Source organism: Nannospalax galili, unplaced genomic scaffold (assembly GCF_000622305.1).
Source record: "Nannospalax galili isolate Female #2095 unplaced genomic scaffold, S.galili_v1.0 scaffold872, whole genome shotgun sequence".
NCBI classification, from domain to species: Eukaryota; Metazoa; Chordata; class Mammalia; order Rodentia; family Spalacidae; genus Nannospalax; species Nannospalax galili.
Window position 1 is genome coordinate 2,925,236 of NW_008332654.1, and position 12,071 is coordinate 2,937,306.

The 12,071-nt window shown below is 41.2% G+C and overlaps 1 protein-coding gene across 6 annotated transcripts in view; it reads right to left on the reverse strand.

Annotated features, from left to right (window-relative positions):
- Positions 1 to 1,596: 1,596 nt before the first annotated feature.
- The window catches only part of Runx1t1 (RUNX1 partner transcriptional co-repressor 1), a 159,268-nt gene continuing 148,793 nt past the window's right edge, over positions 1,597 to 12,071 (reverse strand). For all 6 annotated transcript variants that reach the window (XM_008827631.3, XM_029560898.1, XM_008827630.3 and 3 more), the window contains one exon: positions 1,597 to 5,580. In XM_008827631.3, coding sequence (XP_008825853.1) covers positions 5,305 to 5,580 — 276 coding nt within the window. In that variant the 3' untranslated portion in view covers positions 1,597 to 5,304. The remainder of the gene's footprint in view (positions 5,581 to 12,071) is intronic.

Consider the following 12,071-nt stretch of genomic DNA (forward strand, 5'->3'; position numbering starts at 1 on the left):
ACCCATACAGAAAAGCACCCTTTGATAATCCCCTTCCCACTCATTCTGGGGAAATAGCTTTGTGCTCATTTATGGCAGACATCAGTTTTAATATTATCAAATACATCAATAACACTTCATAAAAATTGGTTCTCACCCCAGAAGCCTCTGAATTTTATTCACATCTTTCATCTAAACTAAAATAAATATCCATTTATCCAACACATCTAGTTTGCTTTCAAGGACTGCTTACAAGGGAGCTACTTCCATGGTCCTGGTTCTGGTCTTTGCATCTGCTGCTTTCTGGCCTGTTCCACTTTGAAGAGAATATGTATATAATCATACACTAAAGGATAGGAAACTTAAGCCAGGCTGGTCTAACTTCTGAGGAAAAAAATTAACTACCAAACTAAATATCTAACCTATTTATGGCATTGGGGTGAAATAGTCACTATTCATACTTTTAAACATTGATAATTATTCCTTTAGGGGGGACAGGGGGACAGGAGTAAGAAATGTTAAAAATAGGGTTTATACTGAGTACAATATTGTATAACTGTAATAATTCAACTGTAAACCTAAAAATTTACAGCCAAATTTGAAAGAGATGCATCCTACCTCAGGAAAACGTTATTGAATATGTCAATTGTGTTGTAATGATATGCTTCTTCTAAGTATGTTGTTATTAAATAAATCATTTTTAAAAATTAAAAAAAAAAAAATAAATAAAAATAAAAAAAGTTGCATTTCTCAAGATCAGTTGTGGACTCCAGGCCTTGGGATGGGGATAGGCCCCAGGTGGTGTAGCAGGGAGCTGAACAGAGGTTATGGCAGCATCCATCTGGGTGACATGGCTCCAGATACAGGTCTTGCACATGCACTGTCACCCTGGATTCCTTACCACTAGTTCTTGGCCCATAAAACAGAGAACCTTCTGAGAGAACGGGAAATTCTGCTACAGCAGAATCTTTCCAAAAATGTGTTCTGAAATCCACACAAAAATTAACTGGGTTCTTAGTGTAGAAGGATGGGTTCTCTAAATGCTGAGCAACCTTGTAACTAGTACATGAACGAGAGAAAAAAATTATATATCTGACAAAAGGAATAACGTGGGTCTTACAGCTAAGTTGGACACAATCACAGTGCATGTCAGAGATGAGCAGAAACAAGAGTGGACATGCTGCCAACTTCTAATAAAAGGCAGTGAGAGTCCAAGGCAGACAGAGGAGGAAGTTTGCCTCAGTGGGTCTGCCATGCAGCTGTGCAGGCCTGCAGATGGCCAGAACCTCAGAAGATGTGAGTGGACCATTCTGTAGAGGAAAGCCTAAGCCTGTGCACTCAAGTTTAATTATATTACAACACAGCAATGGCACTAAGCTCTCTTTCCTATGGAAGGCCTTGACTCTCCTTCCACAATCAACTGCTCTGACCTCAGAAGGGTCTTGTCTTTCCTATCATTCTCCCTCATCGCTGATGGATAAATTGACTTGTGTTAGAAGCATGCTTTGTAGATGAAAAGACTCTAGGGGTGTTCTATGAAGGACTGACTTCCCAGGCTAGGGTCCCTGAGTGGCCCCCTTGGCACACAGTGAAGATAAGAGAGACAGAGAATCCAGATTTTTTTAAGCGTTTTTATTACACAGTAAAGAATACAACAATACCTGAATCATACTTTAAAGATTCACAGGTTGACAGACCATACATTACAGTCCAACTAAGGAAAAAAGGATAAACAAGAAACCACAGTTCAGACATAGTAGACTTAAAAGCTCAAGAGGATGCTGACGAAAGCATGATGCCCAGACCCCGCCCCCCAGTGTTAGTCTACCATTAACTTGTGGTACATGTCTGAATTAAGTATTGCACAACAACTTTAATTTTTCACAATAATGTCGCAGAACCCAAAATATTTAAAGTAAAATTACTTCAAATCTGCATTTCAACAGTCTCCAATTTTTTTTTTTTCTGTCCCTTGAGGAACTCGGACAACATGGAGCCGCTTTCTTTCCCTAAGTATTCCAGACGTAGGCATGCTTTGCATAAGTAAACCAGCCTTGAAATTTTTAAATCCCCAAGACATGCACCTACACATTAAAAAAAAAAAAAGTTAAGAAAGAAATTAAAAAGACAGGTGGCCCTGTCACACACAGTCTCATGACAGAGAAAAAGAGAAAGAGAAAGGAGTGAAGAGACAGAGATAAGAGAAAGAGGACGCCCTATTCCTATCAGCGACCACCATTCAATTCTATCCAATGAAGATAACTTTTTTTAATGTGTAATACCTACAAATTATACTCTCACATAGCCTGTATATAAGTGACAAGCAAAAAAGGAAAGTAACAAAAGTTTTCTTTTCTTTCTCTTTTTTAGGTTTATGAGGTCTGCATTGTTACCAAGAAGTGATATGGTTTGCAGCTGTATGAGCTTAACTTTTGGTATCCTGGTTCTTTTGTGCCCATTTGGTTTGACTAGACCAGTTTTTGTTAGCTACTGGTGCAATATACATGCTGTCAGAGGTAGAGTGAAACTTTTTGCCACTGAGGAGAATGTAGCAAAACAGGAGAGGAAGAGGAAGAGGGGAAGGAGGAAGAGGAATCAGAGATAGAGCTCAGAGTTAGGGATTTTTTTTTTTTTTTTTGTATTTGTTTTCACTCAGGGTGCCCTGAATTAAAAAGGAATGAGACGTACTGTACTAATCCTTATTTTACACACTATTGTTAATAACAGTGCTGTTCCACATACATCACAGCTTCTAGAGATAAAGACGTGTGGGTATGACATACCTCATTTTTGGGATTATTTAACCCTTCGTAGCCTAGAACATATAATAGCTCTAAGAAAGGACTGTCCAGTGTCACAAGCAGACTAGAAAGCAGAATGAGGTCAAAGGATTCTGGGAGCACCATGATAAAAATAGAACCCATTCAGAGCCTGGTTATGTGCTTTCATTTCACTTTAAGCAGGTGTGCTGGCAGATGGACTTCCAACATGCAGATAGATGCCTTGATTTGCTCATCAGAACTTCCTAAACTAAAAGGCCATTAAAAGTAAAAAGAAGAACACAACACCACCCAAACAAAATTAATACCAACTTGTAGAAGAAAATACAGGGGAAAATGCTTAAGAAAATCTTAGATTTGCAAGACGCAAAGCAAACCCATTTGAGGATCGCCTCTATGCAGATAACTTAAAAGCCACTTAAAACTGTATCCAAGGGCTACATTAACCCCCCTCCCCCAAGCTAATGGATTGTATTCGATTTTTAAAGAAATGCCTGGTGTATGTGTATGTGGAGAAGAAGTGTCTTCCCAGCCTTAGCAACTTTGGTTGTCTATACAGCCTGCAGCACTCCGACTCTTGTAAAGCACACAACCACATCCTGGGCTACTGTGTTTCAAAACTAACAAGTAGTTCTGGTCTGGACCCTGGACAACGAAGGGTTAATGGATTCACACTATACCTTGCTGAACATATTTAACCTGCTGATCATTTGGAAAGTAGTACTGGTGCTTTTCAAAATTCCGATTTTGGTCCATCAGATCAGTCTTTGGCTGACTTCCCTTTTGTAAGAATACTGTCTAACCTGGCATTCAGCAGTGTTAAAGCTGTCAGTCTACACCTCAGCATTTGGAGCTCTAATGATTTTTTTATTTTTTGTTTTTGTAAAATTAGAAATACTTAAACAACCTTACAGCAATATGCATGCACTGTCCTTTTATTTAAAGTAGGATATCTTGTTATTTTATTCTTTTAAAAAGTCCCTAATAATTTTTTTTCATAAAAAAGAAAAAAAGGAAAGAAAAATTCCACTACTACACTATGCTACAGCTAAAACTGGTGAAATGGCTCTAGCATATTTAAAAGTTTGTTTTGAAAAAAAAAAAAAGCATGCCTAGGGAGTCAGAGTGACAGTGCAAAATACATTTATGTACATCCCTCTTACAAAACACCCATATGCTAGCATTCCGTGAAGCATGCTGGTTTCCAGGAAAAAAAATCCTATAAGAGAGTGAAATAGCAGCTCCAAAAGATAGCTTTTTTTTTCTTTTCTTTTTCTTGAGGACAACCAAAAAGAGGTCTTTTTTTTTTCTTTTTCTTTTTTTTTTAACTACTAGAGAAATATCACTAATACATACATATATAAAAGCAGCATAGAAAGATACAGGTTTCTCACCAACTAGGAATAAAGAGACTAAATGTGGGCATATGGATAAACTACAATGCATCTTCACATTTGTCCAACACATTTACAAGAAAAACACCATTGGGAAAACCTCACAGGACAGAAGTGTTTTAACACCAAGAGAACTACTAGTTTTTAATTAAAAATCCAAACAGGGTGGGGCTGAAAAAATTTTGAAAAGGGGCTGGAGCTGGAGCCACCACTTTTTTAAAAATTAGTTTTCAATATAAAATGAATGAGCTGGAATTGACCCAATGTCTTGCTCTGCGGAACCTTGAAAAAGTGAAGAAATGTTGAAGGGTTATTTAGGGCAGCTGGCTGATGTGGAAGCTGCCAGAATGCTAATTAACTGCAGGCTGAGTCTTGTGTGTGTGTGTGTGTGTGTGTGTGTGTGTGTGTGTGTGCGTGTGTATAAAAAGGAGCCTTTGTATTATGGCATTTTTTTTCTTGCTGCTGTATTCATACATCCCACTGCAAATCATCTTTCATTTTTCATTCTGTTGACCTGGATATTATTATTTCTTTTCAGAAACAGGAAAAAAACAGAACATCTGTGTCTCCTTCCAACCTGCTGCACATCTGCGTGTGTTGTAGCGGGTCTTCAAAGTTCAGTTAGCATCCCAGAGACGCCATTCATCTTCGTGTAAAAATGTCTACTGCTGTATCCAATGCTCATGCCCTTGAGGGATTGCCTCTTTTTTTTTCTCCATTATTGTATATAAAGAACATTGTGACTTTTAATATTAGCATTTTTGCTTTCAACAGCAATTAGCAATCTCTTGGTTTGCTGTTTGGTAAAGCATCGGTTAATGAGGTCATCTAGTTTAAAATCCCAGCTACTTGAAAATAACAGGGAGGAGGTCAAATCTAGCATTTCACGTTATATTCTTTGCTCTCTTTTCAGTTCTCTAAAGAAAAGATATCTTTGTTATCCACAATAAGTCATTATGACCCGTTACTGGCCCTCTGTGTTTTACTACCGCCTCAAGATACAGTTAGGTTCTCTCTTGCCAAAGTACTGAAATGGGATAGATAGTTCATCTATAAACAAACAAACAGAAAAACGACTTTGAGCATCTGAGGATGAGGAATTGGTTTCATGTTGGTTGCGTTGTCTTTCCTCTGACAGTCTGAGTTCAGGTCTAGCGAGGCGTTGTCTCTATGGTGGAGGGGGTTCCTGGGGTGGTCGACCTCGGAGTGGCTGCTGGTGGAGTGTCCATCGGGCTCCCGGCCCCGCTGCTGGGTGTGACGGAGGAGCTGACTGCAGGCGTGTCTCCCTGCTGCGGGGCCTGCAGGGTCTGTCCACAGATGTGGTGGTGCTTCTCCCAGTCTTTGTGCTGGCAAAAAGAGCCACAGTATCGGGCTGTGTTACAGCCGCTGCAGGTCTCGCTGGCTTTCCGGCCACAGTTCCAGCAACTCTAAAGGAGAAAGGGAGAACCCAGATAAATGCATCGTGGCGGCAAAAATGCAGTAAACATGCCAGCTGTTCCTGTTCCAGTTTAGTCAAGAACTACAGAGATGGAATGCACAGTCCAGGTGGTGTGTCTGAAGACATACTGTACACACAGAAGATTTTGGGCTTGCTGTAACTACTGTCCCAACTCTTCAGTCAGCTATGACTATGGCATTGACTAACGTGGTTGGCGATCCTATCGTTCCCCGGCATAAAAACCTTTTCTTGCTAGGTTTGGCTATCTTCATACCTACATCGTCTATTCTATACTAACTAGCAATCTCCATATCCCAACTTTTCTCCTTCCACCACCAATCCCACCACGGTCAGATACAAATACACTATTCTGGGCAGAGGTTTCTTCCTTCTGAATATAAAGAATCACAAACGAAATACCAAAGCACAGTACTGGACTCACAGAACCATCAAAGAGTAAGGAAGGACTCTGTTCCATTCCATCCAGACTTAGGTAACACACCCTTTGCCTCAACAACATGCAGGGGGAGGGTCTTGGCTCTCTGGGTTATTAATCTATGACATATGCTTAGCCTGACAGGCAGGAGATGCTCAAAGAAAATTCTGTGTAATGAGCACATCAGTTGGTGCTTAATTTAGCTTTTGAAAAATTAGAACTCCTGAGGCTGGGTGAGCAACAGTTCTACTTGCACACAGCACTGCCCAGCTGCCAGAGCTCCTCTGCAGCTCAGGGAAGTCAGAAAGGCAGGGTGGCTGGGGCTCAACTGTGTGTTGGGAGAAGGAAACTCTGACCCTGGAAAAGCAGCTGCCAGTTTCATGTGGTGTCTTGCAAGATGGGAGGAAAGCAGAAATGAGGCTGCCTCGGAGATTTCCAAGTTAAGATAAACACCTCGTATATCGGAGCACAGCTGTCCGAGAGACACAAGAACACCTGGGTGCGCAGCTCTGAGTGAAACAAAGGCAGGAAGGTGGAGGCCCGTGGTGACAAGACTCTTAGGGACCCTTCCTGGAGGACACAGAATCCCAGAAAGCGGACTTTAAATGTTCGTTGCATGAGTAAAACATGTTTGTATTTCCGAAAGGAAAGATCAATTCCACTGTGAAGCGCTGTTATGGGGGAATCTTAGTTTTGCACCACTCAGCTTTCTATGAACCCCTTCTTTTTGCAGTGCTGGGGGATGGATCCCAGGGTGTCGTGAATGCTAAGCAAGTGCCCTACCAGGCAGCTACATCTTCAACTCTCTTCATTGGCTTTGATTGTTTTCTTGAGAAACAAATTTCTAGCTATCCTCCAGTAACTCCAATCAGCTGACAGTTGTGTAAATATGTCACAATTAAAACAGATTTTTAAAGCAAAGACACAGAGGTTGCAAGGGTCCCTACTGTATAACCTATGTTCATTTTGCTTTTAGTACGATGGGGGTTGTTTTGAGGTGGTCTCATGGCCCCACAAAAAATACTCAGGTGGAAAGTCAGCCATCTCTCCTTGACATGTAAAGCTCTTCCACTGTGCAGAATATACAAGATTTTTTCATCAATTGCACTAACTCTAACAAAGGGGCTCCTGGAGCCTCTCAAGGGCTCCAGGTCGTGAACTTCAATAACTCTGGTTTCAAACTTTTAGAAAGGGCTGAGGAGATGGCTCTGTAGGTAAAGCACTTTCTGCACAAGCCTGATCCCCAGAGTCATATAAAAAGGTAGCTGCAATGATACAAAGGCCAGCCTGCAACACGCCGCGTGGCAGCAGAGTAAGAGGAAATTTGCCACAATGAAGTGGAAGGTGAGAAGCTACTCCTGAAAGTTGTCCTCTGACTTCTGTATACAAGTCATGGCATGCGTGTCCATGTGCGCGCGTGCGCGCGCACACACACACACACACACACACACACACACACACCAGAATGTTTAAAAGATGTTTGGAAAAAGTTCAGCTCCGTCATTTTAATTTTTCACCATTCAGAAATTATAGTTCGAGAGGAAAACCGACACAGAATTTATGATCTCAATCTACAAACTCAGTTGATACATGAATGCTGTAAGTAAAAACAAATCTCAAATGGATAATAAGCATTACAACTTAATTTTACTTCCTAGCTCAATTAGAGACAAAGGTTTCAAAAGTCAGGCATATTCACCCACGCCTGTGATCCCATCTGAGGCAAGACGACTGGGAATTCAAGGCCCGTCCTGGACTGCCTTAGTGGGATTTTGAAGGACCCAGTCTCAGAAAACAAAAAGGGTGTCAGGCACGCTGCCACATGCCAGCACTAGAGAGGCAGAGGAAGGCAGATCTCTGTGAGGTGGAGGCCAGCCTGATATACATAGAGAGTTCTAGACCAGCTGGGGCTACAAGGGAGACCCTGTCTCAAAAGATCAAAATAGGAATCAAAAAAGAAAAAAAAAAAATCTCAAAAGATGTGCAAACTCTGACCAGTGACTCCACCACCGTATTTGGAAAAGTTCCTCTTTCAAACTTGATTCGATTGCATTGTATAGATGATGGTTCCATAAACATGACCATGACATGGTCATGACATGGGCCTGGCCCAGCCTTCAAAGCAGCAAGGTACGAAGCTCTGAACTCGGAGTAAAGTAGACTTGGTAAGGTTTAGCTTTTAGGAGATTGCCAGCTGAGCCCTGGAACAAACTCAGCAAATAAGCGATATTCCTAAATTACATCAGAAAAACCCCAACTAGGGAACAGAGACCCAAATCCAAAACAATATTTTAAGGAAATTAAACATCTAATCTGAGTCAAGTGGCTTCTTTAGGAAATACCCTGATGCGAGTCCTATCATTTTTTGGCAGAGGCATGTTTTGGCAGACTCCAGGGTGGTAACTGCCCAGTGCTCAATGACTCCTTCAGATTGAAATCAGATGTACACAACATTCTCAATTTAAACTGATTAAACACACAGACTAAACCAGGTAATTACAAATGCATGTGTTGGGGAGTAGAAAGAGGAGACAGAATGGGGACTTCTTTATTTTTAAAAGTGTTTTCAAAGATGGGAACAATTTTACAAATAAAAAAACGTGGAATTGTGCCAAATGCAGAAACAGATGTTTTGGATTGTGGAGCTGCTGAGAGCTGAGGCTTCTTGCCTAGCCCTGCCGGGTTCTGATCCAGGAGTTAAGGACTCTGGCTGGTTTTACCTCTAGTTCCACTCTTAAGTTGTTGGGTCCTGTTCACTTACCACCCACCACTGGGACAGATACAACCTTCAGCTGTAGGAAGGTACAAGGAACAATTTAATTGACACTTGGGTGTTTAGGGAACCTCTGTTGTGTGTTCAGTTAACAAAAACCCCAAAGTGAAGACTCTTTTTAAAAGCTCATCAGAAATCTAAAAAGGACATTTCTGCCATGATATTTCTTTGGATGGTTCTAAATTTTCTGTTGTTGAGTCCATTTCTGTATGGCTGGTACCTGATCATCAGTACTGACCCTGAACATTCAGTTTGGAGATAGAGGGAGTCATGGGACCCTGTGAGTGGGATCATTTCAAGTTGCTAAGCCTTCCACTGGTCACAAAGGTGGAAACAGCATATTGTGTCTAACACTCAGTGTATTAGAAAAAGGTGGTCAATGGTACAATCTAATGCTACATTTTTTCTATTTGTGATTTTTCATTTTCAGGCTAGTAGTCCTTAATAGCTTACGTTTATCCATTTTATTTTATTTTATTATTTTATTTTAAATAATGTAACCTCCACCTTGGGCCTCTCAGGAGTCTATTTAGTGATTGAGATGACCACACCAGTACATAAAGACTCGCAGAACCATTTCAACACCCAGCTCATTCCCAGAGCTTGTGCACTTACAGTCTTGACTTATTTGTGCTATTAGTCCCTTTCCTGCATAAAGAATCTTTTCTTCCTTATCTGAAAAAGAGGAACAAGTCAATTGACCAAAGTTGCCCTGGGACACAGATGAAGAAGCATCAAGTTCCTCTTTGCTAGATATGTGAAACACACAGCTAAATACAGACTTAGCAAGGGTGGATGAAAGGGAGGGTAAAGCCTCAGAGCAAAGATTTTATACTTTGTTATGAGCAATTCTCTTTGCCTCTAAGTGGGGAAAAGCTATTTCCTTTATTGTGTTGTCTAGATATATACAGAAAATGATTTTGCTGTCCTATCAGCAAAATATACCCTCTAAGTCCTCACCGTTAAAAATTCTTTTTTTTTTTTTTTTTTTGAGAGATGAGAGATTTTTCTCCTGCATTTCTGTAAGTTTCACTAGGTCTGATATGCAACCGATGCTCAATAAATTAAATAGAACAGTTCTAACTAAAACTCTAAACCAGATTTACTACTGGTTATACAAAAATAATACCCTACAGGAGCAAAGTACTGACTTAAATTCACAACGAGATGACTACATTTTCTACATGCATTTGATAGTTTAAAACTGTTCCATTTTGCAGCTCAAGAACATGAGGCCTTCAAAGTTAAGTAACATCAGCACTGACTTTCCCAAAGTCATGAAGAGAAGAAACTGCATAGCCAAGGTGTGAGCCTGCCCGGGTACTGGACTTCCAATCAAATACTTTTTCCAAAATGCCCACTTTGTCAATGTTAGAGCTTTTCTTTTTGGCAGAACTGGTTAGAAGGGTACACCATTCCCAATAGTGGGCATCAGGAAATCAGGCACGGAAGACAGAGTGTCATGGTGGGTAACAGGAATGGCACAGGCTTCAGAGGCAGGCCAGTCTGCATTTCATTTTCAATGCCATCATTAGGGGTATTAAAACCACAGGCAAGTTGCTTCTGCTTTTGGAGCAAAAATACTTGTCCAGCAAAAACCAGAACTGCAGGATGGCTCAGGGTCACACCTGTGCTGAGCAGAGCCTGAGGTCCTGCATAAATGGCAGGCAGTCTCCTTAGCATTTCTGGAAGAAAGCTACAGGTTTAGTCCCGGATCTAGATGCAGTGGCTCTCCACCCTTAGAATTAGAAAGCTTGCATACGATCCAAATTCGGGGCCTTCACCCACAGGCACTGCCAGATACAGAGAGAGAACTTGCTTAGTGAGTAGCATTTCCTCCAGGCTGACTGTCCTCAGACTTCCTTGATTCACTACTATAGGCCACCCTATCCTTCCTATTTAATTCCCCTTGTTGAAATCTCTACTGATCTTGGTTTCCAAGATATTAACATTCTGTTTCTTATACTCTACCTTCCTCTTTATTTCCTTGAAATGTTTGTCAAGGGAGACGTAGTACAAAGAACTACCCTTTCCTTCCTAGCTCTCCCTACCTGATCTAGTTTCCACAGTCAGTTGCAAACCAATGACAAACCTGTTTCTCTGCCTTCCCAGACTGTACTCCCTGACTGAACTGCCTGCTCTGTATGCAGCCAACCAAACCTGAAACCCAACTCTACTAGCATCCATTGGAGTCAATGGTAGACTCAGGTCTCAGACTGGGACACTGTATTACAAACTCTACTCTCTTTAGTCCCTGAAATACTCCAACCAAAACCCATGGGTTCTCCATCTATGATCTCTCTCCTATCCTTTCCTATCTCTTGGTTTCTACTCAAATTCACTTATGTTTCTTATTTAAAATTTTTCTTTCAGCTCATTCTCTCTCTCTCTCTCTCTCTCTCTCTCTCTCTCTCTCTCTCTCCTTTCTTATCAGGTAACTTTTTTATATGAATTACAAGCTACTTCTGCTCACCTCATTTATCCCCTCAACCACCTAACAAAGTAGGTCACACAAACATGACCCCACTTTTGCAGTTGAATACGAAAGTTACAGGGGTTGGGGAGATGGCTCAGTGGGTAAGAGTACTTGCTATGCAAACAAGAGTTCTAATCCCCAGCACCTACATTAAAAACGAGGCATGGCCATGCATGCCTGTAACCCCGGTGTCAGGGGGTATGGACAGGAGGATCCTGGGAGCTCCTTGGCCAGGCAGACTAGCCAAAACAGTAAGCTTCCAGACCCTGTTTCAAAAGCTAGGTGAAAGGTCATAGAAAAAGATACGAAGCATCATCTTCTGGCCTCTGCATGTACACACACCGGCACATATACCAACCCCCGCAAAGAAAATCAAAACTGCAAGAGTTGAGTAGCTCAAGGTCCCCCAAGGCAGTGATCTATCCACTATATGCCACACACCTATGAAACCAAACAGCTGGCCTTTCAATAAAACAAGCCAAGAAACCAACCCTACTGAAACATAACAGCATAGCTCAAACTGAGAGCTACAAAATCTCTTGGGAATCAGCTGGTCTGATCAGCTTGTGAGGAGTACCTATGCGCCCACACAGGTGGCCCCTGCACAGGCACCACTCCTGGATGAAGCAATGAACAAGAGTCTCTCTAACTTGCTCATATTACCAGGGCTTAGAAATTTTTTTTTCAATAAAATATTTTCTTTTTTAATTAGAAGAAGCGTTTCATTAAAACAGCATTAACCTATTCAATAACATTTTTCTGAGCTAGGGTACATCTCTTTCAAAATTGGCTGTA